This window comes from Manis javanica, chromosome 15, assembly GCF_040802235.1.
Source record: "Manis javanica isolate MJ-LG chromosome 15, MJ_LKY, whole genome shotgun sequence".
Classification (NCBI taxonomy): Eukaryota; Metazoa; Chordata; class Mammalia; order Pholidota; family Manidae; genus Manis; species Manis javanica.
The window spans coordinates 82,002,908-82,030,088 of NC_133170.1; the positions used below are offsets into that span (position 1 = coordinate 82,002,908).

Consider the following 27,181-nt stretch of genomic DNA (forward strand, 5'->3'; position numbering starts at 1 on the left):
TTTATTGTAAATATTTAATTGGTTCCATCAACAACTCCAGAACAAGTTTTCCTGAAATGGAGGCAAAATCAAGCTACCCAGAGGTTCATGAGGTGTGAGGGTCACCAAGGAGGCCCCCAAAGTCGATGACCCACTCCACGCACCCAGTGGCCTAGAATGAGGGTTGATGAATGTGAAAAAGCAGAAAGAAAGGCAGGATGAGGGAAATACAGGTCCTGGCCCGTATCTTTGCCCGCAGGAGAGAAGAAGGGAATGTAGGAGACCCCCCATGCAAAAGGGCTGGAACTACATATTTCAAGTTCTCAACTTCATTATGTAGGGAAAAACAGATGAGTCTGTTACCAACTGTGTTACATTAGGAACCTCATTAAGTGGTCTTGTCACTTCTGTTCTTTCCAATTCTATATTCCAAATCTGCAGTTCAACTCCAAGTTTTGAATTTTAAGTCCTACCTTCTGTGTTCTTGTTCCATTCTGTTTCCTGCCCCCAGATCCTTCCTGGCTTCCATCCCTTTTCCCAGCTTTTTGGATGGAATATGTAGACCTCCTCCTGATTTTGAGGATTTTCCCCTTTACTTCCTGAGGCGTTTTCTCCAGGAAAAGGGACTTTACTCAGACTGACCAGCAAGTGGGCGGCCCAGTGGATACCAGATAATTCTTAAGAGCCTGGCCTGCCTGGTTTGACTTCCTCCCTTCCCACCCACCTCTAATCACTGGATATATACTATCTTTAGTGCAACTAAAGCTAAACTGAGGATTTCCATAGTGGTAATTGGGGTCTGGTGGTCTTGAGGTAAGGAATCTTATGGGGAAATGTAAGAAGACATAAAAGGTTGCTGTTCTTCAGAGAAATTAAAACTGCTTCCAACACAGAAGAAGAGGTGATTGGGGAAGGTAGGAAGCATCTGGGCAGAGCTGTAAGTCCTCAGAACCCTGTCATCCTTCAGCTGTCACTACCCACATACCCTGCCCTCAGAGTCCTCCCAGATCTGAGACAAAACCAAGATAGGACTGGGAGCTTCTCTGTCCATGGCTGCTCTGAGGGAGAAGGGGAAAGACGTGGAGCCACAGGCAGTATCACTGGAGAGGTGAGATCTTCAAAGGAATCATGATCCGAGATTCCATGTGTCGCACCAGGGGAACTGCGGAGAGAAAGGCAGAGGTCACGGAGGGGACTGAGGTGAGCCAACCTCTGAAACTGGCCTTTGAAGGAGAAGGTGGCCTGGAATGCTGAGACAAGAAAAACCCTACTGCCTTCCTGGAACAGCCCATGAAGAGAGCCAGATCTCCCAAAATGTGGGATAAGAGGGGACTTAGGTGGTCAATGAGATGCAACACTTCTTAATTTTCATAATCACATATGAATTTTCCTATGTGTGTGAGAAAATATCTAGTAAAAGAAAAAATGATTAACAGATATCATTGCTCAGGAGAAAGCTAGGTGAAGACCAAAGTAGGGGGAGTTAAAGAAAAATATCAAGAAAATAATTATGGCAGTAATATACTGGCAGGACAAAATCTGCCAGGGTGTCCTAAAGTGGTTGATGTTGGAAAAATGCTGATTTAGTTCAACTGGCTCATTTTACAGATTGGGAAAGCTGCAGCCCAGAGGGGTCAGCCCAAGGTCACCCAGGAGGTTAGACTCTTTCCTCCTGCTCAGAGATGTTCAAACTTTACCATGCATACAGATTACCTCTAATTATTAAGTGCAAATTCTGATTCAGAGGGTCAGGGAAAGGGGTAGAGATTCAGTAATTCTAACAAGCTTCCAAGGGATGCTGATACTGTCATTTGGGACCACACTTTGAAGAATGAGGCTCCCAATAACTCCTTCAGGAGCTGCATTCTCCCTCACACTAGCTGGTAAGTGTGGACACTCAACTGTAGGCTCCCCAAGGGCAGGGATGGGCTCCTGTTCATTCTGTGCCCCCAGCCACCTGCCTACCACAGTCCCTGGTGCAGGGTGAGGATTCCATCACCCCCATCAACACCTACAGACTCCAGGTGGTTCTTAGGTCCCAGCAAAGTGGCAAACACCATGAGCAAACGCTTGCTTGAAAAAATTTGCTGTGTGCTTCCTCTGCCAGAGTCTGGGTGAGGCACTTTTTAAAAATTAGCTCCTAGAATCCTCCCTCCAGCCCTCCAAGGGAGGCACTATCAGCTGGACATCTTACAGAGGAAGAAAAGGTCTCAGTGAGGTGAAAAACCATGCGCAAGGTCACAGTGCTCAGCTGTTCTGCTTCTTGGAGGCAGTGACTGCCTGACTGTGTCACTGTCCCCTAGAGCCTTCGCCTAGGACTTCCTGGATCATGTAGAGTGGGCCCCCAGGTTAGAAACCCACTTTTGTTCTAAAAGTGAGTTCCTTAAGACGGCTGGTTAGCCAGAGACGGGTAAGATTCCTCAAGGGAGGAACAACCTGAGACAGGCACAGTCGCAGGGGGGCCATCAGGTGAGAAATTGGGGATCAACAGAGGTGAGGCCTAGAACCTCACCCCCACTGTTTTGAGAGAAATCTTCTGCATCCATGGATGTTTTGTTGCCCTTGTCTAGCCTGGATTAATACTTAGTCTACAGGCACACACCTGATCATCTACATTTGCCCTCTTACAGCACTAAACTATGTTTTCTACCTTTATCTCCCATCTACCTACCACTTCAGCATTTTATTAAAAAAAATAATAATAATAAGGGAGAAATGTGGGATTCACGTATAAATCAAGTATAAAAATCCAACAAATAATCATAATTGACCTGATTGTTTATAGTTCATGATGCGTGATCAAAACCGAAAGTTTCTGTGATGACTGCCCTTGTACTGTTCACCATGTAAGAACTTATTCACTATGTAAGAACTTGTTCACCATGTAAGAACTTGTTTGTTATGCTTCAGAGGATTGGAGACTGATGAGAATTAGGCTTGGGGTTGATTAATGGTTGTGCATTGAGTCCCCTATACAGAATTTTATTGTTAACAACCATCTGATCAATAAATATGAGAGATGCCCTCTCAAAAAAAAATAAATAAATAAAAGTGAGTTCCTTATTACTGGAGGTGATCAGGTGAGGCTAACTCTCCTTGCAAAGGGGATTCCATCCTCAGGGCTCTTTAGCAGAGGACCTCCAGGGGCCTCACTGCCACCACGCCCCCACTCCCCAAGGAGGTACTCACCTGTGTAGTAGACATTTTGGTCCCAGCCCCTCTTCCTCCAAGCAGCGTTTCGAGTCTCCTCCCGAGACTGCAGATCTTTATAGGCTGTGGAAAGGGACTAGCTCATTCCTTGGACACAGAGGATTTAATCCTGTACCCAGCAAAGGGCCCATCTTGCACTGTCCCAAACCCTTCCCTGCTGTCTCTTTCTCCCCGATGCCTCAGACTATTAGTAAACAGTTTGTTTTGATAATCTCACCCAATCACTGCATTTGTTGACAACTGCCAAATTTATGTTTCTAGCCCAGAAATCTCCCTGGGGTTTCAGACTCTCATAGCTAGAGTCCATCTGACATCTCCACTTGGATTGTCAACGTCTCTAATATAACACTGCCAAGGGCCAAATTTGCACTTCGGACCCCTCCAATCTGCTCCTCCTAGAGTCTCGGTAAGTGACCCACAGCTGCTCAAGCTGGAATCGGGAGTTTTTGAGTTCTCTTCTCCCTCCTTCACCTCCCCCAGACAATTCATCCACAGGCCCACTGGCTCCACCTCCAAACGAATGAATCTGTAGACTTATCAACAGCCTCACTGCCTCCAACTTAGGTGAGGCCACCGTCCTCTCCTGCCTGATCTAGTATAACCATTTTCTGATGCCGTTTTCTCTCTTGCTCCCCTATAAAGCACTCTTGGCAAAGCACATGGCGGCCAGAGGAAACATATGTGAACACAAATCAGTTCATGTCATGCTGTCTAAAATGCTGCAGCAGCCCTGTTACATAAATCCCAACTCTTCCCCACAGCCTGCAAGGCCTGCCCTGCTCCTGTCTCCTCACACTACTCCCCACTCTCTCCACGCTGGCCTCTAGCATTTCTCAAAACCCTGAAGGCCTTTCCCCACCACAGGGCTTTTGCACATGCTGTTGCCTCTACTCAGAATGCCATTCCCTGGCAGTTCACAGCTGGCTCCTCCTCACCCTTTAGCTAGGCTTGTATTTTACCTCCTCAGAGAGGCCTTCTTTGTCCATCCACACCAATGTAGGTTCCCATGTTTTTCTTCATCACTTTTCCCTGCCATTTTATTATTTGGAATAATCTGAAATTATCTTTTCTGTTAGCTTATGTCTGAGGTAGTGTCTCCCTCTGCTAGAAGATAAGCTCCACAAGGGCACTAATGCATTTGATTTGTCTACTCAGAGTGACGCTGGGGAAAGGGGACTAGCAGAGGGCTCCTGGAGAGTCCCCAGCCTACCCCAGAGATGGTGCACAACGTAGAGCTCTCCTATCTGCGAGAAGAAGCCGCCCACCGCCTCCTGGTTCTCTTGCCGGTACTTGATGGCCCGAGCCCTGAGGGTGGCAGTAGAGTGTGACGCCGAAGCCAGGGCCAGCGCGGAAGGCCCTCTGAGGTGTCCCCAGGCTGATTTCTCGGGCACACTTCAAAGAAGGGGCCTGAGGTAGGGCCCCCGGCTCTCAGAGATGATCAGGGAATGGGGTGACGGAGGCACAGCCATTGGCTTGGAGGCCTCACAGTCCTCTAGGAGATCCTCACCTCCTGGTTGGATCCTTTCCCTGGATCCAGGAGGGGCAGAGGATGCTGAGTTCCCTGACATATGGCCCTAGGAAAGGTAGTCCACCAGGGCCTTGGTGGGCAGGTGGGCAGGACTCCCCCAACCCCCAGGACTGCCACTCACCAGTTGTTCCCCCACTCAATCATGGTTCCTGGCTGAAAGAGAACCAGAGGAGAGGATGGGAATGAGCCCCCACTTCGGATTCCCAGTGTCACTGCTCAGTGGAGATGGGAACTTGTCATGTCTCCCCAGCCCCAGGGGCCACGGACTTGCACCTGAGTGTGCACAGGTGTGCATATGTGCGTACACTCCTCTGTTCTGAGCCCGGAGGAGAGGAGAGGCCAGAAGCCTCAGTCCAGGTGTTGGGCACAGGGCCCACCCACCTCAGAGTACCTGTAAAGCAGCACTGCGGCAGGGAAGGTGGGAGGCAGGCAGGGATCTGGCGGGAGGGAGGCACCTTGAGCTTGTATGTCCTCAGCTCATAGATGTTGGGGCCTGCTCGGGGCTGTGGCTCATTCCAGAAGCTGAACTCAAGAAGCATCTGATTTCTCCTGGAGAGCAGCATCTGGCTCCGCTCCTTTCGGAACTCCAGGTACTCCTGTGGGCAGGGCAGTCTGGGCATGGCAGCCAGGAAGTGCCCCTATCCCAGCACTATGTCCCATGGGTCATCGGTGGCAGCCCCCAGCAGAGGGCTGAGTCAGAACTAATATTCAGAGAGGTCTGCCGAGTGGCTGCCGACATACCTTGTTATTTTTTAGCTTGTTCATGCAGTCCATGAGGGCTGGGTAGCCACCTGAGAATCGCCACAGGTGCACTGTGGGAGGACAGGAGGTACAGGTCAGGGAGCCACTGGGACCCTGCCCTGCTTACCCCAAGGGTGGCTGAGTGTGTCTGTAAGGGGGCAGTCTCCAGCCTGGCTGCCTGTGCCCCAGGTCTCTGAGCTCCCTCTGCCTTGGTGGGCTGCAGGGCTGGGCAGGGGTAACCCCAGACACAGCCCAGGAGAACTAAGTTTGAGCTCCAGCTCTGCCAGTTGGCTTTGAACTTCTAGGCCTCGATGTCTCCACCTTGAAATGGGAATAATGCTCCCACTCAACTTCCCTTAAATAGCACAAGAGGATCAAGGAGCAACAGCACACATAAAGTTGACCACTGGGTCTGTGAGGGGCAGGCTGGACACAGGGCGGGGGTAGGTCCAATGGCTAAGATGGAATATTCCAAGAGAGTGAATTCAGAAAAGAAACCAAGGAACAGAACAGCATGTACAGTACGATACCATACGTGTTTAGGGATGGGGGGACATGACCAGACATGCTGGTCTGTGTTCCATCTCTTGATGGAGATCCGAGAGATTGTGAAGGAGATGCCCCTGGGGCAGAGAAACTGGGACCTGCAGATTGCAGGCAGGAAGGAGGCTGACTTTTCACCAAATGCTCTTTGTACTGTTTGAATTTTTTATCATGGCCTCTGTACTGGCGTGATGTGTTCCCTCTCTCCCCAAGCTCCTGCCTACACACAACCTCAGGATGTGACCTTATGTGGAAGTAGGGTCTTTGTAAATGTAATCAAGCTAAGATAAGGTCATATTGGGTGGGCCCTACATTCAATGACCGATGTCCTTATAAAAAGGGGAAGATTTGGACACAGACATAGAAAAGATACCATGTGAAGAAAGAGACACAGAGAACACTATGTGACAATGGAGACAGAGACTGGAGCGAAGCATTTACAAGCCCAGGAATGCCAAAGATTTCTGATAACCAACAAAAACTGAAAAACGCAAGAAAAGCTTCTCCCCTAGAGCCTTTGGTAAGCATGGCCCTGCTGACACCTTTATTTCACGCTTCTGGGCTTCAAAACTTGAGAGAATAGATTTATGTGATTTTAAGCTGCCCAGTAGTTGATATTTTAAGGCAGCCCTAAGAAACTAATACACCTTCCAATAATAAAGAAACCTAGTTACTGTGAAACAGAAGAAAGGAAACAGTCTTGCCATCCTCGGGAATAAGGCTGAGACAAGGCAGGATGTCCCCAAAGGGTCAATGGGGCAGGCTTAGAGCAGAGGGCAGTTGGATGACCAGCAGTTTGGAAGCTTAGACCCTTGTTACTTCCCATCCCCACCCTGTCCCTCACCTGCCTTTTGATACCATCTATGCCTTGATTTCCCCATTTGCAAAATGGTCTGACACTGTGGTTTAAAGACCTCTTTGCCCAGAGAAACAGCAAGACTGCTATACGGATGGAAGTCAATGAAGACCAGGAATGCTGACCTGTGCAGGAGGGATGAACCTAACACTGAGGGGCCAACAGGGAACTGTGACAGGGCCTAGGGCATCCTAGGCCCATGAGAAGGAAGAATTTTCTAACTATCAATGGAGTCTCTCTAGAGGATGGATCAGCAGTTCTTACAAATTCATTACAATGTAGAGTCTGGAGCCCTACTCCCAGGGGATGGCTAGAGAGTCTCCTCCCCAGCTGATTCTATACAGGGAAGAACACCTCAAGATTCACAACATGTAGGACACACTTTAAAAACTCAGGATCCCATTCCTTGAAGTTTATTTTCCAACGAGCACACACTCAAGAGAACCCAAAAAATACACTGAGTCATGCCTCAAATGGGAAATCTGTACAGGCTGGAACTGAAGAGATGTGTCCATGTCTATTACTGGAACAGAATAAATGACTAAGGGAATCCATCTACCTGTGAGACAGATGTTTCTAAAGACAGAGTCATCACAGCTGTGGAAGGATGAGGTAGATTCGCTTGAGGAAATGAGCTCCCTGTTGCTACAAGTATTCACGGGAAGCGTACAGGGCCCTCTATCAGAGCCGCTCCAGGGCAGTGCTGTGTGCTCAGCAGCGTCTAAATCAGCACTGTCCAAAAGGAATTTCTACTGTGACAGAAATGCTCTATAGCTGTGCTGTCCAGCACAGCAGCCACAAGGCACATCTCTATGAGTAGGCACTTGAAACATGACTAGTTTTTTCCTTTTCTTTAATTTTAACTAATTTAAATTAAATAGCTACATGGGGTTAGTGGCTACCATCCTGAAAATACAAGTCTAAATGCCAAGGCCCCTGTGAGTAGCTGAGATGCTGTGAGTCAACCAAAATCAGTATGTGCCAGCCTAGCAGTTGGTGCCAACTGAGGTGGGTATGTTGGGGTGGCATAGGGCAGGCTGGGGGGCACCCCTGGGAAGCTGTTAGGAACCAGCTCAGATAACTTTATGTGTTTATTCCCCAAGTAGGTGCTGCATCCTGGGGATTCAGTGGTGAAGAAAGTCAGCAGGGGCCCCGCCCTCCCAGAATTTAACACTCGTATAAGGGAGACAGACAAGTACATTATGGTGCACACAGTCAGGGCTGTGAAGGGGGAAGCCAGGGGAGGTGCCTGGCCCAGCTTGGGTGGGGGAAATCAGAGGAGGCCTCCAAGAAAAGGTTATGTCTAAAATAAAAGATGAGTGGAGGAGTGAGCCAGGTAAAGCAGATAAGGAAGAAAGAAGGCTTTAGGCAGAGGAAAGAGCAGGAACAACGGTCTGAACGGGTGGGTGACAGTGTGAAGACTGGAAGGAAGTTCTGGTGGACAGCACAGTAAGCAAGGAGGAGGTGGCAAGAGGTCAGTGGCTGGGCAGGGAACGACCCAGAGCCTCGTGGGCCATCCTGAGGGCAGAAGGGAGCATCAGCAGGCATTTGACCAGGGGGTGGGGCTAATGAGGACTGCATTTAGAAAGACAGGGAGTGGAGGGCAATCAGGTGTGAGAGGAGCCAGAGACCTGGGCTGGGTGGCAGTGGAGCTGAAGAAGTGGGCACCTCACCTGCCTGGTCCTGTTCTCCGTACCATGTGTTCCAGTTGCCCACAAGCGAGCAGGGGTAGTCCTCATCCAGGTGTAGCTTGGGCAGCACAGCCTCCCTGTGGGAGGGGCAGAGAGAGCAGGGAGGGCTCACATCAGCCACCAGGGCCTCTGAGATAAGGGTTCCAACTCAAGCCCTCAGGGCTGGGCCTCAGCCTCCCCATCTCTAGGATGCAGAGCCTGGACAAGATGTCCTTAGGACTTCTAGCTCTGAAATTGACATGCCCTGGATTTCTGCAAGGGGCAGGGGGAAGGACTGGAGTACCCCACCGCAGCAGGGCTAGGACTGGTGGATGGAGTGCTCACGTCAGGCTGTTGTAGGCATCCAGGCACTCGGGCTTCACATTGTGAACTGCAACAGAGGACAGAGAATGGGAGGTGAAATGGAGGATATGTTTGTCCGCAGGGAGCTGGGGTGGGAGAAGCCCCACAGGACCAGAGCTCCCAGGACAGCTGGGGATGTGTCAGCCCTTCTCATGTCTCAGCTGGAGCCTTACGGGCCCCAGAGGCCCTGGGAGGGACGGCCGGGCCAGCTCAGCAGCCACTCACACTGGATCTTGTAGAGGTTGCTGGTCTCCTTCTTGGACAGCAGGGTAGAGTGGGCATCCTTCCGGGGATCCACTTTGTGCACAAAGAGGGAGCGGAACCAGCTGCCTTCATTGTCCTTGGAATAGAAGCTGCAGGACAGAGGAGTTCAGGGGGACATGCAGGGGTTGGGGGAGCCCTGGCTCTTCCATCTGCTCAGATGCCCTGCTTCCCCATGCTGGTAACCCACATTTCTGGGAACAGGGCCATGGAATCCAGTGGTGGCTCCAGTGTGTGAAATGTCACTAGAGCCAGCTGAGCAGACCTGGTCGTTTTTACAGAAATCCAGCCTGCCCAGCTCATTTCTTGATGCCTTGCAGGGCCCCAGGAGACCAGGAGAGGCAGCCCCACATCCCTCCTCTCTCTAGCCTCCCTGCCTCCACCTCACCCCTTTCCAAGGGGTCCTCTACTTTGGCCACACATCTGCAGCCTCTTGTCAAAAGAATCAATTCTAAACCCACCTTGCCTGATGTCCAAAGCCCTTGATAGCCCAGCCTATCTTGTTGGCCTCCCCTCCGGTCCCCTCCCCGCCCATGTATCCTATTCTCCAGAACAATATCCTCCTCCCTGGACACACCAGGCTCTATTACTCTGTGCTTTCTTTGCAATTTCCGTCCCCTCTGCCGAGAAAGCCACACTCACCACCCTCCCCAGTGCTCACACTACACTTGGCCTGTGCCCCTTCCCAACCCTTACAAATGGAGAGCCAAAGACAAGCTTTGTCCTTAAGAAGGTCACAGTTCTCTGGAAGAAACAGGCCTTTTACAGCCAGAGGTCTTTGGGGGAGCCCAGGAGAGCAAGCCTGAACTTGGCCTCTGGCAATGTGCACAAGCTCTCTAGAGGAGGTGATCTGACCAGTATGTGAATCTCCAGGGCTTATATGGCAGATAAAGGCAGACAGACAGAGTAAAAGGCCTTGCAAGGCATGAGTCACCCATTCATCTGACCAACACTTAATTCACAAATATAATAAAATATCTGCCCTGTGCACCTTGCTAGGATGCTGTGAGAAGTAATAAATCCATGATGGGCTTTGTGCAGAGCTGAGGGACCTGCCAGCAAGTCCTGCCAGACCATAACGGTACTCCCCACATGAGGTCCCAGCAGAGGTGGGGCTTATTTTTAGGCTGCCAGAGGCTCTAAATCTTGATTGACAGCATTGGTGCAACTTGTAACCAGGCTTGAAAAGAAAGCCTCTCACTGGATGATTTCTTCCAGGGAGCCTAGCAGTGGGGCCTTGGGCATCCATAAGTCCTATTATTTTTTGAGTCCTTTCTGTGGCTAGAATAAATGTCTTGCAAATCAAAAAAAATCTACTTTTTTTCTAAAATATGGATCAGCACTGGGACCAATGAAATAAAAAAAGCATCTTAAAGTAGTGATGCATTTGTGTGAGCACAGAGAAAGATGGGTAAGGGTATCTGAAACCCAATACTGCTTATCTGGATGAGCGGAGAGGGAAATGGTTAAATTTTTTTTTACTTATTAGTTTTTTGTACAACTGAAAAAAAAATTGTTTTAAGTGTTTCTGAATTCAAAGGCTTTCTGTCATTGTGCATCTATTTGCTTCATTAACAAAACACAAAAAGAGAACTATTATCAGATGGGTGGTGTGGTCTGTGAAAATTTTGGACCAGAATAAAGGACTTTTGCTATAGATATGATTCACTGAGGACAGGAAATCTGTGCCAGGAAATCAGTGATCAACTTTTTTGGAGCATGATCCTGCCGAATCTAGGTAATGATGTTATATGTTGATATTATTAGTGCCCCCATTTTTGAGATGAGAAAATAGAAGGTCAGGGATTTTAAAGAACTCGCCCAAGGTCACACAGCAAACCAGGGGCGGAGCTGAGGCTGGAACCAACCCAGAGCTCTTTCCTCCAAAGCCAGCCCCCCACCTCAGGTGGGGAGCCAACCTGGGGAGCATCAGTCAGTGTGAAGAACTAGGTGTTTCAACAAAGCCACTGGCAGAGACCTGACCTTTGGTTTGAACATAGATGAGCTGCTTCCCCTGGCAGGGGTTATGGCAGACAGTAGAGTAGCTATTTGTCAACAAAGACCTTTGCTCCAGGATTGGGCTTTGAGTAATTTATTAACATCAGTACAACATCAGTACTGACCAAGATAAACAGCCAAGTGGCCACACGTGAAGAGAGAGCCTGGGGGCTGGAGTGCTGGGGAATGGAGGGGGGAATCTGGGAGCTCCCATGGGCTCCCATCTTTTCCCATCACTCTCTTATCCTTCCTGCCTGTGGGCTTCAGTTTCCCCATGAGTCAAATGAGCAGAGTGGAGCAGCCTATCTCTACATATCTTTTCTACAGGTAAAGCCCAACACAGAACCTGTCCAAGATCCCACAACAGGTCTGAACTCGAAGCCAGTATCTTTTCAAGAGTTCAAATTTCACTTTCTCAGTGAAATTGCAACATTCTCCTACCCTTGAACTCCCCAACCTCTCTCACCCTGCTCTCTTATTTTTTCCCTAGCTCCTTCCAACACATTATACTTATTATTATTATTTGCTTATTAAGTGCCTTATTTATTGGCTCCTCACTAGAAGCAGCCCCACAAGGACAGGGATCTTGTCTGTCCTGTATGTCCCTGCTGTATTCCCCATGTCTGGAATGGGGCCAGCCCACGGCACGTGCTCAGTCCACATTCGGGAAATGAATGAGGAGTGGCAGGTAAGACAGAGCTGCCTGAAGATGATGAAAGCTGTAAGGTAAGGAAGACAGAGTGGGCCTTGGCTCAGAGTGTGGGCTCAGGGCCCCTTTCCATCCCCACCACCACGGCAGAGTTAGTGTTTAAGAGCACAGTTTCTAGCCAAATCCAAGTGCTAATCCCAGCTCAGCTGTCTCTCTGAGCCTCATATTCCTCATCTGTAAAATAAGGACAATAGGATGGACCTTTTAGAGAAAGGGCCTGGCATAGCAATGCAGCTAAAATCATGGTTCCTGCCTCCTAACTTATCTCCCAGCTCCCATCTTCCCCCATTTTTCCTTATCTTCTGTGGCTCCCCACTGAGTGCAAAACAAAGGCTGGATGTCTCCACTTGGGATTCGAGCTCTCATCTACTTTGCCAAGCTTTCCTTTTAAATCTGGTAATCACAGAGCCAGGATTTCCTATTACAGTGGTTCTCAAACCCACAGCCATTACTGTGACCTAAGTAATTCTCAGGCCCCGTCCCAGAAACTCTGAGGGTGGGCCTAGTAATCCCACCCAGGGATTCTGATACGCGCTCAAATTTGAGAATCATTGCTCTACAGCCGTCTCAATTTCTTTTTCTTTTTCCATGTAATCTCAGTAAGTCATCTCAAAAATGCCAAAGATTCTGGTATCTCAACTTTATTAAGAATGCCTCTTAGGCCTAGAAAAACAAAATACAGCTTTGTCTAATTTGCAGGAAGGAGCTGCCCCAGCTGGATCAGTTCAGCCCCTTCCACAAGAACACCTCTCATATTTCTGCCTCAACCCATCCATCATTTTCAAATGAATATGTCTTGTCTCCCCAGCCATACCAGAAGCCACTAGCTAATATCCTCCCCCCTCCCAGAGTACCCAGTACAGTGCTCTTTGGCATGGGAGTTGCTCAATAATATCTGTTCCAGATTAGAACTTTTCAATAGATGATACATTTGTACTCTAAAATAGGGGGATCAACAGTCTGATGCCTCCTCACATGAAACTGCTCCAGAATGTTCTAGACTTATAAGCTAGGACGCTCAGCTCTATGCACATTCTGAAACGCTCTTGTGTTTTGAGTTGGCTGACTTTAGAAAGGGACCACATTTCTGTTTATTGTTCCAGAATTGTGTCTTTAGGTGACACACTAGAAGAACTGGAGGAATTTAAGTTCAGTTAACAACAGGACTACTGGTGCAGCAGTAACACTATCAGTTATTTATTGAGCACCTGCTAAGTGCTATGAGTGAATCCTCACAATGCTTTTGAGAAAAATGAGACTCAGAGATATTCCCTGACTTATTCAAGGACAGTTAATTTATAGCCAAGAGGATTGCAATTCAGGTCCATCGGACTTCAAAGCCCATGCTCTGTCCCAAACCTCAGAGGCCAGAAGGGCTGCAGCCAGCTGCTCTAGTCAGCACAGAATATTCTCTGATATCCAAAATGGGAAGGGTGAAAATAACTGTGAAGCAGCCCTTCAGGGGCTCGTGGTAATCCAAGTACCTTCACAGCAATCCAGCAGGTGATCCACCAGCCCCACTTTACAGAGGAGGAAACTGAGGTTCAGAGAGTTCAGTGCCTCATCCAAGGTTACCAAGTGAGGGAGTGAGGAGCAGCAGGCTGCCTCTATGTCCCATGCTCTTTTTGTGACTTCTGGATTGTCACACAAATGGCTCTACCACCTACAGATGCTGTAACTCTCCAAAAGTGAGGTTCCACCCCTAGCCTCCATTTCCTAATCTGGAAAACAAGGGGCTCAGGGAAGGGGTCCTCGAGGCCCTTTCAGCCCATGGAGCTCACACAGAAACTGTTTGAAACAGAAGCTTGAGCAAGGAGCAGCATCTGTTCCATGTTCACTAGGGACTAAAACCTTTTTTAATCTTCAACACTATTTTACACCCCATTTCACAGATGAGGAATCTGAGACTTCAGAAAGTCAAATGACTCACCCAAGGTCACCTCAGTAAGCCAGGCTTCTTAGATTTACTGGTGCCAGGCAAATTCCAAGCTCTTTCCATGACATCAGCTTTCCCTCCAGTTGTTGGGCAGTCAGCGTGGGGAGCACATACCTAATTCCTCTTTTACAAATTCCAAAGGCCCCACTGTGCTGTGCTCTAACATCTCATGGCCAGGTCTAACAGAATTCTAAGGCTTCGCACCTGAGCTGCTGCACAGGAGGGATCCCTACTTCCTTTCCACAGGTGCAGGGACAGGTGTCCTCACTTCTCTGGCAAAAGTTCTTTGACCAGACCACACTGTCCTGATCCCTGTGCTAGAGGCTGGGAAACAGAAAAATGAGGTGATGGTCTAGCGGGGAAGATGGGCATACATGTACGGAGTGATAAGGGCACAGATGGGGGAAGTACAGGGCACTGGAGCCAGATAAGGGAAGGGTTGCCCAGGCCAAGTCAGAGAGGCCAAGCTCTGCCTCAGCCCAGAGCAGGGGCCAGACAAATGTCCAGGCTGAGTGCATGGCCCTGCCAGCCTCCCTCTCCCAGGAGGCCACCAGTTGTGGTACAAAGAGCATGGGGTGTCAGGAGACCTGGGTCCAGATCCAGTACTTCCATGGAACAGCAGGGGGAGTCACCTTGGGCAACTCCCATCCCTCCCCAGGCCCCCCTGTATTGTTCGGTGTTGGGGAGTAAAGGGTCTGTGCATGGGCATCGCCCTTGAGGATCCCCAACTCTTCCCTCCCAGAACTTCCCAAGGGAGCATGGCCTCTTCTAGAAGCCCCCAATGGGTGCTATCTCACAATCACCGCGAAGGCCTGGGGAAGGGGCCCCTCCTTCTGCCCTCGGTCGGTTCCCACTCTCTAGGTCCCACGACCTGCCCCTCCCATTCACCCCATCTTTCATTCTCTGCCCCGAGCCAGGAACCCACTAGGACGAAGACCCTGCGCATACCTTTCTCAATACCCCCACTCTGCCCAGAACTCTTCCCCAGGCCTAGATCTTGCCCTCGCTACTAACCCATACATTCCAAGCCGGAGTCTTTGCCTATCCCCTGGACCCCGCCCCTGCACCTCCCGCGCCCGCCGTCCCCGCCCAGCCCGACTCTCACCGTGCAGCAGCCGCATCCCCAGCGCGGGGCCCCGGGCCCCCCATTAGCAGCCGCGCAGCTGCAGAGATGCTGCACAGCCGCGGAGCCATGTTGGAGCCGTGCAGGTCGAAGGCCCCGCCCGGCGGAGGCGGGGCGCCAGTAAGCCACGCCCACAGCCCTGCCGGCCTCCCTCCGCACACAGCCAGGTAGGCGTTGCCTGCCTCGCGGTACCCCAACCCGCAGAAGCTGGGCGGAAGTCGGCGTTCTTGTCCTCTGAGCCCCTGCAACTTTGCTATTGACTTGCTTTGTGACTTTGGGCGAGCCGTTTACACACTCTGGGGCTCAGGGTCCACCTAGGTAAAACAGGAGTGTTGAACAATAATACCGGGGATTCTTAACTGGGCATTCAAGGATTAGGCCGAGCGTCAGTAAGACCCCTGAAATTGGGCTGTTTTCTGGGGACGAGGGGGTCTACAGGCCAAGGGGGTTTATCACATCAAAGGAACAACCCCCCTAACAACTGAAAACAAGTGACAAGGCCCTGGGCCACAGGGACGGTTTTTCTCCATTATCCCCTTTCCTTTCCATTCCCCTCTCTGCCTGGACCTCCTGGGAACCTCGCCCCTCCTCCCACCTGCCTAGCTCTTTTGCTTGTCTTCCAAACTAATCCCTTCTCAGCCTACAGCCCCCCAGGTTGCAGGGGCCGAGAGCCTGCAGACTGCACGGCAGGGACAAGGGTCCTTAATTGCTTCCAGAGGGACATGGATACATGTATGCACACCACCCAGAAGAATATCTACCACCCGACCTGTGGATCCCTCCTGGTATGCTTGGACTGGGGGAATGAAGAGTAGACTTTAATTTTGTGATTCCCTCAGCAAATATTGAGTTTCCCTGGCTAGGACCTGTGTGCTAAATGAGACACCAAAGGTGGGCAGAACAGCAAGCCCCCAGCCCTCTTGGGACTTAAGGCCTGGTAGGGACAACAAAATCAAATCAGCACGAACTCTTAGCCCCTGCAGGGAGCCCCTTGGTCCTTCTTCCCCTACGTCTTCTGCCTGACACATTAAATACTCAACTGAATAAGTGAAAAATACACTCAAAAATATTTTTGCCATTGCAAATGAAGAAGTATGGGGAGTATGAGGACTTACAGTGGGAGGGGAAGAGAAAAAGGGAGGTCCTGAATAGACTCTGAGAAGCAGCGATGACTTCTTTAAGAAAGTGATGCTTGCACTATGAACATGTAATCTATGCGATGTTTTAAAAGGAAACTATATCATCATGATAAATAGAAAACCTGAATCAGTTGTCACAAACAGGTAGAATCATTAAAATAAATGCAATGAAACCTCAGTATAGCCGCTGCCCTGTAGCTCATGCTGTGAGCCTGAGGCCTGCTCTGTCTTTAACAAAGAGCACAAGAGGGGTTAGAGACACAGCTGGGCCCAGTGGCTCCTTGGCGTTATCAGAGGGACCAAAAGGTCATTCTGGAAGTTGGTGTAGTCAGAGTTCCCAGTTGCAGCGAGTCAACAAAAGCCCAGGGGAGTAGATGGGGTGCTGCAAATAAGGTGTTACTGGTGTCCTTCGGTAGAGCTGCCCTTACCTTAGGATAGGAGTGTCGCAGGTGTGGAGAGGTGGAAGTGAAGGGCTCCATCAGGCCTTAGAGGAGGCCTGACTTTGGACTTAGGCTTTCAGTGATAAGGAGAGTTTGCCAGGAGAAGGAAGCAGGGCAAGAGGAACCTTAGGCAGAGGAAGCAATGTGTACACAGGAAGAAATGGGTTAGAATTGTTCAGTACAATCAAATATAATTAAGTGATGATGTGGAGGCAGCTTCTTACTCAGTACAGGAATACTTTTCCAACAAAAGAACAAGGAGACTTGGTGACCTGTCACTGAGTTATGCCAGCAAAGGTTGCATAGCCACGCACTGACGGTACTTGGCAATGGAGCCTCAAAAAGCCAGGACCCACAGACAGGGAGGGGCAGGCCCGCCTGATCCAGGGTGAGAGTCCTCACCCAATCCGTGGTGTTTCTGGCCACCTCTGTGGGGGAGAATGAGGGAGGGCAGACCTGCAGCCTCCTTGTGCTGGTCTAGGCATTTCCAAGAGGGTTTCCCATCTCCCCCCACTCAAGTGAGGCAGAAGGATCAGAGTAGGGGGCTCCAGAAGCATGCTTCCACCCCTGGCCAGAGAGGTGGGAGATGGGTCTCCCTCCCCATGCCAGGTGAGCAACAATGTCACAGCTCACTGAAACTGCAGCTCGAGAACCCCACCTTACCCCAGCTAGGGTGCCCAACTCATCCCAGGTTACCCCATACTTGACCAGCGTTAGCACTGTAAGTCCCCCATCCCAGGAAACCCCCTCTGCCCTAGGGAATCCAGGAGGTTTGGTCATCCTAACTGTGGCCCTGTTCTCTCCACAGAGCACACAACCGCTTCATCCCAGAATTGTTTCCTTGATTATCTAACTCAATTTACCCTGCTTGAAGGAGTGGGGCATGGGGACTTTCTTTGTGGCACTCAGTAATAGACAATACTGGTTAACTGAGCACCTGGTATAAATGGATGCCTGCCCCATGAACCCTGCATTCAGGGCAGCAAACCAGATAGATGTTAAGACAACAATTCCACAAATAGGGATTTAGACCATTTCCAATTACTGTGGAATAAATTACCCCGGAATTTAGCAGCTTGAAACAATAACATTTATTATCCCACATGGTTCCAAATGGGTCAGGAATCTAGGAGTGAGTGGTCAGCTGGGCTGGTTCTGGTTCAGGGTCTCCCACAACGTTGCAGTCAAGATGTCAACCTGGCCTGTGGTTGTCTGAAGGCTTGATGGGCTGTGTGATTTGCTTCTAAAGTGGGTCACGCACCTGGCAAGTTAGTGCTGGTTACTGGTCGGGGGGCCTCAGTTCTGGCCACATGGGCTTCTCCAGGTGCTTTCTGGGTGTTTTCACTACATGGCAGCTGCCTTCCCCCAGAGTGAGTGATCCAAGAGAGAGTAAGGTGGAAACTTCAACAGCCTTTATGACTAAGCCTTGGAAGTCACACTATCATTTCTGAATATTCCATTGGCTACACATGTCAGCCCTGTTCAGTGTGGCAGGGGGCTTATAAGGTTATAAATATTTTTATAAGGGTATAAAAATATCTATTGAAGAATGATGGGGGCCATCTTGGAGGCTGGCTACCACAATTAGGTTTTGTACTAGGCCCAGCTTAACTATTGGAATCGGACTCAGCCATCTTCTATGAGCAGGCCTCCCAGTGTCATTGTCTTTCTGTCCCAGAATCTGTCCCTCCTCTTCCTTTCTGAAGCCCCTTCCCCGCAACCACTGGGGCTGTGACATCTCTTTCTCATGAGCCTGTCCATTCCTCCCCTCTCTGCAGGGAGCTGACGCATCTCTCCTTCTTCCTCCCTCCCTTTCCAAAGCTGCCCTCATGGAATCCACCTTCATAACTCACGCTGAGGCCTGCTGCCTGACCTGTGAAATGAAATGAGAGGAGCCAGGGACAAAGACAGATGGGCAGAGGCACGGAGAGAAGAGAAGGCAGGCTCATAAGTGTAACAGATGGACAAACCTGCCACCATCTATTCTCTGGGACAAACAGATCATCACTGAATAGGCTGCAGAAGAGCAAAGAGACAAATTACCCAGCTGTGACAGTGTCACCTGTTCCTTATTGATGGGCTTTTGTGCTCGGGCCCAGCTGCTTCTGAAAATTGCACAACCCAGCTCCTATGGGATCCTCAAACAAGAGTGACAGGGACAAGACAGCTTTTATGTGTCGGCTGGGGTCTGAGTCACATTGCCAAGTCTTTGTGTAGCACGCGTCATATACAGACATGAATTATGTGACTTTGACAGTGCCACCTTAAAACATTAACAAAATGCCACTTTATGTATAAATTGGAAATCACACAAATGCCAGAAAAAGAAAACACTTTAACTCCTTAGGTACTGAACAATTTCAAAGCTGCTGGGATGAAATGAATTAATGGATGGATGAATGCTACTGCCACAAAGTAGCGCCACAGTACCTGGGAAACAAATGACCATATTCTGTGTCCTTATGGAGCAAATCACACCGTAGGCGGGCTTTGGGATGTAGCAACTGCTTTTTGTGACTATTGAGCTGTTATTTTGCCATTTTCTCTAAACCACTTGTAAAAAGCTGTAACAGCATCATTCTAGAACCCACAAAGTAGAGATGTTAGTGCTGAAAAATACTCCCCCAAAACGATACCTTTGGAGTGGCTGTTGGACATGGTAAAACACCACGAAGACTGAACGACTGACGCGGCAGGTGGTGCTGTTCATTTAGGAGAGTGTGGGTAGAAATAATGCTGCAAAGACACAAAATAGAATTGAAAATAAGAACATGGTAAGATGGTTATGTTTATGAGTTGTGCAAGCACATTTCATTTCCTACTGTACATTAATTCCCATGGGGAAAAGGGTATTGGAATATAAAATTTTGGATCATGTTAAATTTACAGAAGGCATCCTTCCTGGAAAATGTGACTTTTGTGGGCCCCCCAGCTATCCTGGCATAAATATGCCTCCTGGAGTCCATTCTTGGTAGGGTAGTATTATCGGTTGAATTATCTGTGAAATAATAGAAAAAAATATGAATTTAGTTTCTGACTCCCCAACCCCCATTCCATTCCTCCCAAAACTCTGTAATTTCCTAAGTGATAAGATAACTAGAAGTACTTTTTGTTCAACTATTTGGTCTTTGACCCTGGTTCCTGACTCAGAGCTCCTGAATCCCTCGGAATTTCCTGGGTGATAGGAATCACTTTTGTTAGAATGATGCAGTGGCTGGTGGGCTCCCGGATGGGGCCTGGTTAGCTGGTCACCAGAAGGACCAAGTCATCATTAGAAGCTTGGGACATTTACTCCATCCCTCCATCCTCCTGGGAGGGGAGAGGGACTGGAGATTGTTAATGATCCATTATACCTATGTAAGGAAGCCTTCCTAAAAATCCCCAAAGTATGAGTTTCAGAGCTTCTGGATTGGTGAACACACCCACATGGCTGGAAAATGGTGCACTCCAACTCTACCAGGGCAGAAGCTTCTGCTCCCTAGACCCTTCCAGATCTCATTCCACGTATTGATCTCTTCATCTGGCTCTTCATCTGTCTTCTTTATTATATAATAAACCAGTTAATCTAAGTGTTCCCCTGAGTTGTGTGAGCCATTCCAGCAAGCTATCTAACCCTAGGAGGAGATCACATGAGCCCTGATTTATAGCCAGTAGGTGAGAAGTACACGACAACCTGGGCTTGAGATTGGCATCTGAAGGAGGGGGATGTGTCATGGGATAAGCCCTTAACCTGTGGGGTCTGCACTAACTTTAGTTGGTGTCAGAATGGAATTGAATTCTAGGACATTCAGCTGGTGTTGGGGAGTTGGTTGGTGTGGAAAACCCACACATTTGGTATCCGTAGTATTGTGAGTGTTAGAGTAAAGGACACATATGGGCACATTTTCCCATATACGTCCCCTAAAAAAAAGAGATATTGAGGTCCCTAGTACCTCAGAATGTGACCTTACTTAGAAACAGAATCTTTACAGAGGTAATAAAGTTAAAATGAGATCATTAGGATGGGCCCTAATCCAACAAGACTGGTGTCCTTGAAAAAGGGACATCTGGATACAAGGACAGACATGTATACAGGGAAGGTGATGTGAACACCATGTAAAGATTGGGGGGGGTGGGGAATGCTGTCACAAGCCAGCGAAAATCTGAGGATACCAGAAGTTGGAAGAGGCAAGGAAGGATCCTCCGCACAGGTGTCAGAGGGAGCCTGGCACTGCTGACACCTTGATCTTGGACTTCTAGCCTCTAGAGCTGTGAGATAATACATTCCTGTCATTTTAAGCAGCCCAGTTTGTGTTACTTTGTTAGGGCAGCCCTAGGAAACTAATAAAGAATGTCAGCTCAAGACTCAAAGCTATCTACCACAGTAAGGAACATAGAAATGGCAGTAAATTGCAAATTAGGCACAAGCATGCACGCAGGTCAAAAAACAGCCATTTTCCGGTGCTTGCTGTAGACAAGGCCCCTTACTGCTGACTGCATACTATCTTTGGAAGACCATGGACCTAGAGCTAGAAACCTGGGGTCAGGATCCAGCCTCTATCTCTATTAGGATTTTTGTGTGGTCCTTGGTCAGTTACTTAGCTTTAAGTACCTCAATTTTATTAACTGTCAAATGGGCATAACAATCTATTAATCATGAGACTTAAATGAGAATACATGCATATAAAAATGAGCACTCAGTAAAAGTTTTTAGGTTTTGTTATTTGCAATTGAATTTCCTATTCTCCCCATTTTAAGTGATGATGAAATGGAGACCCATAGATGGTAAAAACCTTTTCGAGGTCACACCACACCTTGGAGATAGAGGGTGCTCAATAAATATTAATTCCCATTGAAGAGGGACTTTTTTTTTTGAGAGGGCATCTCTCATATTTATTGATCAAATGGATGTTAACAACAATAAAATTCTGTATAGGGGACTCAATGCACAATCATTAATCCACCCCAAGCCTAATTCTCAACAGGCTCCAATCTTCTGAAGCATAATGAACAAGTTCTTACATGGTGAACAAGTTCTTACATAGTGAATAAGTTCTTACATGGTGAACAGTGCAAGGGCAGTCATATCACAGAACTTTCGGTTTTGATCACACATCATGAACTATAAACAATCAAGTCAGATATGATTATTCATTTGATTTTTATACTTGATTTATATGTGAATCCCACATTTCTCCCCTTTTTTTTTAAATGAAACGCGGAAGTGATAGGTAGATGCAAGATAAAGGTAGAAAACATAATTTAGTGCTGTAAGAGGGCAAATGTAGATGATCAGGTCTGTGCCTATAGACTGAGTATTAATCCAAGCTAGACAAGGGCAACAAAACATCCATGGATGCAGAAGATTTCTCTCAAGACAGTGGGGGTGAGGTTCTAAGCCTCCCCTCTGTTGATCCCCAGTTTCTCACGTGATGGCCCCCTGCGACTGTGCCTGTCTTAGGTTGTTCCTCCCTTGAGGAATCTTACCCATCTCTGGCTAACCAGCCATCTTCCAGGGCCATATAGGGAAATGTAAAGTTGGTAAGTGAGAGAAAAGCAATATTGAAGAGGGACTTTTAAACATTCTTACAGATGAGACAACTGAGGCTCAGAGAAGCTCAGTTGCCCAAGGTCATAGGAAAGCAGACATTTTAGCTCTGGTCTGCCTGCTTCCAGTACAAGTGACATCTGGGTAAATTCAAAGAACTTTGGTTCCAGGCCTGCAGGGAATGAGTTCTGGTGATTTCCTAGATGTTCTAGGTTCTTTCCCACTGTTATTTCAGATCGGTCTCTGCAGCATGCTTTCATTCAGGCTCGGTGCCTCAGGATGGCACATTGGAACACACCTTGGCCATGGCCTCAGTCTCAGGTCTCAGGTCACCCAGGTCAGGTATGTTTAGTGAGTCAGGTCACCTCCCCAAGCCTCAGGCTGCAGACAGGCCAGAACTTCGTGGTGTTTCTATCTCCACCCCATTCCAAAAAGACTCGGATGCAGCTTACAAAAATACATCTGGAACATCGGTCCCTTCATGAGAAACCGTAAGGCAGGCCAGAATTGAGAAACATTTGACAGCTATTTGGCTGATGCTCTTTCGAAGTGTCAAGGTCATGAAAAGCAAAAAGGACCCATTATACCCTGCAGAAGACTGTAGAGAATTAACTAAATGTTAAAAGGGATTCTGGATAGGATCTTGGAGAATAGAGCAGTAGTGGAAAAACCAGTGAAATTTGAATAGGGCCTTTACTTTTAGGTGGGTAATAGTGTATCAGTGTTAATTTCCTGATTCCCACCATTGTACTGTGATTAAGACGTTACCATTAGGGGAAGTTGAGTGAGGGAGATAAACTACTATTTTTGTGAACTTTAAGTCTAATGTTAGTTCAAAAAAATTTAAACATTAATTTATGTAAGAAACTGTTATATGACGTATTGACCAAAGGAAGACAAAAAAAAGCCTTTAAGGCAGAGAAAGACAAATACCATATGATTTCATTCATACGTGGAATCTAAAAAACAAAACAAAGTAAATGAACAAAACTCAAATGCAATAGACTCAAAGACACTGAGAAGTGACTAGTGGTTACCACTGGCAAGGGGTTGGGGTGGATGAAGGGGATAAAGAAGCACGAAAGTCTCAATCATAATATAAATTAGTCACAGGGATGGAAGTACAGCATAGAGAATATAGTCAATAATTCTATAACATCTTTCCATGTTGACAGTAACTACACTAGTTGGGGTGAGCATTTAGTAGTGTAGATAACTATTACATCACTATGTTGTATACCTGAAGCCAATGTAATATTACATATCAAGTATACATCAATTTAAAAAAAGACAAGATAAAAAAAAGTATGGATCCCTTTAAGTAAGGATCCATAGCTGTATTAAAAGAAATATAGCTAAGTGTAATAACAACCAAAAAAACAGTAAAAACAAAAAACCCAATAAGGTAAGGAAAAAGTTACTGCAAAGTGAGGAATAAGGGCAGGATAAATAAGATGAAGAGATGACGACAAAGGTGAGGTAAGGCCAGGCACAATTGCCAGACCAACTTCAAATTTGGCTCCGAGAAACCTAACAGCAAACGCCAAGAAGGAAACACAACTGGTTACGTGATTCACAACATGTCTAAGAAAGGAAAAAATCATACCCATACATGGGATCCTATGTAGCCTCTAGAAAATTTTATTGTAAAATATTTAATGATACAGAAAAATATTCATCACATATTAATGAATACAAAATTAGCAAATCACAAAGCAATATGCAGTATATGAAAGCTGTGGGTGAGTGGATTATGGCAAGTTAAAATTTGTGTTTTTTTCTGTTTGTATCAGTTTTCTATTGCTGTGTTAAAAATCACCACAAATTTAGTGGTAGTTACACTTACTGTCTTATAGTATCTCTGGGTCTGGAATCCACACAAGGCTTAGCATGATCTTCTGCAAGGGGTTTCACAAGCCTGCTATCAAGGTGTCAACTGTTCCATGGTTCTTGGCTGGATCATGTTTCTTCAGGATCCTCTTCCTAGCTCATTCAGTTTGTTGGCAGAATTCAGTTGCTTGTGGTTGTAGGACTGGTTCCTATTTTCTTGCTAGCTGTCAGATGGGGACCATTCTCCTCTCCCAGAGGCCACCCAGGGTTCCTTGCTACATGGCCCCATGGGCAGTTTACAACATGGATGTTTGCTTTCTTCCAAGCCAACAGAAAGCATCTCTCTTTATCTATAGCCTCTAGATCCCTTTTAAGAGTTTTCCCCATTAGATCAGTCCCACCCATGATAATCTCCCTTTTGATGAACAGAACTGATTAGGGATGACATCTGCAAAAATCCCTTTTGCCATGTAAAGTAATATAATCACAGGGAATACTATAACAACATATCCATAGGTCTCATCCATGCCCAAGGGGGAGGATTTACAAGGCTATGACTCACTGGGGGACATTTTAGAATTATGCCCACCACACTGCTTATCTGCAGTTTCTGACTTCTTTTTTCTGATGCATATGCTTTACTTGCAAAATAAGTAAAAACACAATGGAAGTTATTAAAAAATAAAATGCAAACCAGTCTCCTTTGAGAAATACAAGTGCTGGAATGTAAGAGATGTTTCTCACATGGCTCTTCATAGAAAGGACTTTGTGTGAACCTTTGTCAGCTAAATCTCTATTGCAGAGACAGAGTTCCTCAAAGCTGTTTATCGTAACACCCTCAGCATAGGACACAGGCTTCATGATAATGTGCAGTAAAAGTCATTCTGTGAGTAGCCAAAAATGACAGAGCCCAGTTTTGGGCAGAGGGGTCACAGTCTATAGATTTCTATGTGACATCTATAACAAATTAATTTAATCTGGAGGATGAGCTAATTTAATCTGGGGTTCATACATGCGCTTTGGATAAGTCTATCTATGAACTTCTTAAAACTATATGCAAAATTCTGTGGATGTATGCATTTCTTTGAGGAGGGACTCCACTGGTTTCATCAGATTCTTAATAGAGGGTTTTAACTCAAAAAATTAAAGAACTATTGTTCTAGAGCAGGATTTCTTTACCTTGACACTATTGATACTGGATTTTTCATTGTTTGGAGGCGATTGTTCTGTGTATTGTGAGATGTTTAATAGCATCCTTAGCCTTTACCCATAGAAAACAGGAGTCCCCCCAAATTGTGACAACCAAAAAAATCTTGTGGCATTGCCAACTGTCCCCTGGAGTTAGGGTACCTCACTTTGAAAAAGACTGATCTGGAAGAATAGAAGAACAAATTTAGGTGATATCTGGATTAAAACAGTCTTGGATGCAAATTGCATCTCTACCAATTATGATCATGGGTAAATTACCTCAGTTCAGGTAGTTTTCTCATGTGTAAACTAGGAATATAATACCTCTCCAATAAGATTCTGATAAAGATCAAAAGAAATAAAGCATGCAAAGTATTTTGCAGAGTGCCTTATATGGTAAGCTCTTAATATATGGTAGCTATTAATATTGCTTCCAATGTTGAAACCATTAGTGTTTCCTCATGTGTTTTACTTACTCATTCAACAGATATTTATTAACTGGTGTTTGTGTACCAGATTTTTCTTACCAAGTTCTACCTGAATTATTCTTCCTCAAGCCCTTTTCTGGAAGGTACTATTATCATCTCTCTTTATTGTTTGTAAATGGCACTTTTTAATGCCAGCATAATATTCCATCACATCTATTTATATTCTTGGCCCTGGCCTCCCTTCTGAGATCCAGACCCATATGCCTACCTGGATATCACCCCAGGCACATTTCAATTCAACCTCTTTGGCCAATTAGCCCAGTGCCTTCCACCCAGGAAGCCTTCCTTGAAAATGAGCTGTTACTGGCCATCAATGTCATTTTTAGCTCCTGCTGTCTGGTCCACCTCTTGGTACTCCTCAGTGGGTTCCCAGAGTCACTTATTTTCTGTGAGCCATCTTGGCCCTGGGTTAAAGCTCTGGTTTGTTGTCTGCGTGGGGAGCCTATAGGAGAATTCAGCCTGGTTTTCCCACCTGCACGCAAGAACTGTAGCACTGAAAATGGAGACACTCTCATGCCACGCCCATACTGCCCTGAGCAGTTTGGGGGTAGAAGTTACTAGAAGTAGACAGGATGTAAAGTTCTCCCACAGCAGCCCCACTGGTTGTGGCAGCAAATGATTCCCGGTGCTTCATGACCCAGTAGGGGCCCATGGGAAAGAGCTAGATTTATGCCATTAGCATAGTTATAGCAACATTATGTGACCCAGAACTGTAGTTCATGGTTCTTGGGGTGACAACAGGGAGCAATTTGGCAGCCACGACCAGAAACGCAGGGCAAGGCAGTAGGCTCGGGGTGGGAGAGACCTTGGCTGCATTCAAGTCCCAGCTTTGCATCTCACTATTCAGGCGGAGACGACCAGCAAGTGGCTCAGTCCTGGTCTTCCCGTTTCCTCATCTGGAGAGGGACCCGTGGTGAGGCTAATGATGGTTAACATTCCTACAGTGCTTACCGTTTAGTTAAAATACAGGAAATTGTTTCTAGTCAACCATTAAGAGTTATTTTAAAATAGCATTTTTTCTTTTGAATACATAGTTATACTCGCCCACCTCACACACACCCTCGATAGGACCCTTGATGACGTTTACAAAATAAATAGTGCAGCTATACGCTATATATTTCGAAGATGGAAATCATCCAGTACAAAATGAGAAATGCTTCCCTTTTTCGAGCGTTTGCCATCTACAAAAACAGAAATTTCATAAAATTCAACCTAGTATGTGTCAACCACCGTTCTAAAGCTTTTAAGGTATTAAGTCGCTTAAAATCCCCAACAACCCCGTGAGGTAGGTACAATTATTAAACACTCCTCGGTATTAATTAGTATTTCTCCTAAAGAGAAGCAGAAGGGTCTGAGGGAGAGTGCCGGCAACCTAAGCGGCCTCCACAAGCGACCTAAAAGTTTGAGAAAAATAGAAGTCAGTATATGTAATTAACTAAGTGCCAAACAGGAATATCTGCCGTATGGCCGAAATACACTCCCCTGCGGCGTCACACTCGGCACGTACTTGGTTGGAAGCGCAGTCCCTCCCGGGGCGAGGGAGGTAGCCGGCTCCGGGGACCGGCATCTGCCTCTACGTGTTTTCCAGGGAAAAGCGCGCGGGGCTCCGCCGCCTCAACCAGTCTTGTTGAAGTAGGCGTACCCCACTAGGA

General features: G+C 47.2%; 1 protein-coding gene and 1 long non-coding RNA gene across 5 annotated transcripts; one reads left to right on the plus strand and one right to left on the minus strand.

The window, feature by feature from the left end:
- On the minus strand, nt 1-27,181 carry NIPSNAP1 (nipsnap homolog 1). Of its 3 annotated transcripts, XM_073222248.1 has the most exons (11): nt 27,037-27,181; nt 19,133-19,232; nt 9,116-9,243; nt 8,873-8,918; nt 8,531-8,625; nt 5,459-5,529; nt 5,173-5,313; nt 4,839-4,870; nt 4,400-4,494; nt 3,169-3,252; nt 1-1,141 (listed from the first exon to the last, which is right to left on the minus strand). In XM_073222248.1, the coding sequence occupies exons 2-11, from the start codon at nt 19,204-19,206 to the stop codon at nt 1,077-1,079; spliced, it is 831 nt and encodes a 276-aa protein (XP_073078349.1). In that variant the 5' UTR covers nt 19,207-19,232; nt 27,037-27,181; the 3' UTR covers nt 1-1,076. The 3 variants fall into 3 exon arrangements, with proteins under 3 accessions (XP_073078349.1, XP_073078350.1, XP_073078348.1); XM_073222249.1 differs by lacking the exon at nt 27,037-27,181 and having other exon boundaries at nt 19,133-20,031; XM_073222247.1 differs by lacking the exons at nt 19,133-19,232; nt 27,037-27,181 and adding an exon at nt 14,900-15,051.
- Nucleotides 9,251-19,126, plus strand: LOC118967476 (uncharacterized). Of its 2 annotated transcripts, none has more exons than XR_012125358.1 (3): nt 9,251-11,875; nt 15,557-15,702; nt 18,275-19,126. It is a non-coding gene; the product is annotated as an uncharacterized lncRNA (long non-coding RNA). The 2 variants fall into 2 exon arrangements; XR_005054553.2 differs by having other exon boundaries at nt 18,318-19,126.

What these genes read in the sequence shown, in the direction of transcription:
- NIPSNAP1 (XM_073222247.1), bottom strand. Translation starts at nt 14,988, where the DNA reads ATGGCTCCGCGGCTGTGCAGCATCTCTGCAGCTGCGCGGCTGCTAATG. An exon ending in ACAAGCTAAAAAATAACAAG is followed by an intron (nt 5,314 to 5,458) that starts GTATGTCGGCAG and finishes CCCTGCCCACAG; the next exon opens with GAGTACCTGGAGTTCCGAAA. An exon ending in ATTGAGTGGGGGAACAACTG is followed by an intron (nt 4,495 to 4,838) that starts GTGAGTGGCAGT and finishes TGCCACCCTCAG; the next exon opens with GGCTCGGGCCATCAAGTACC.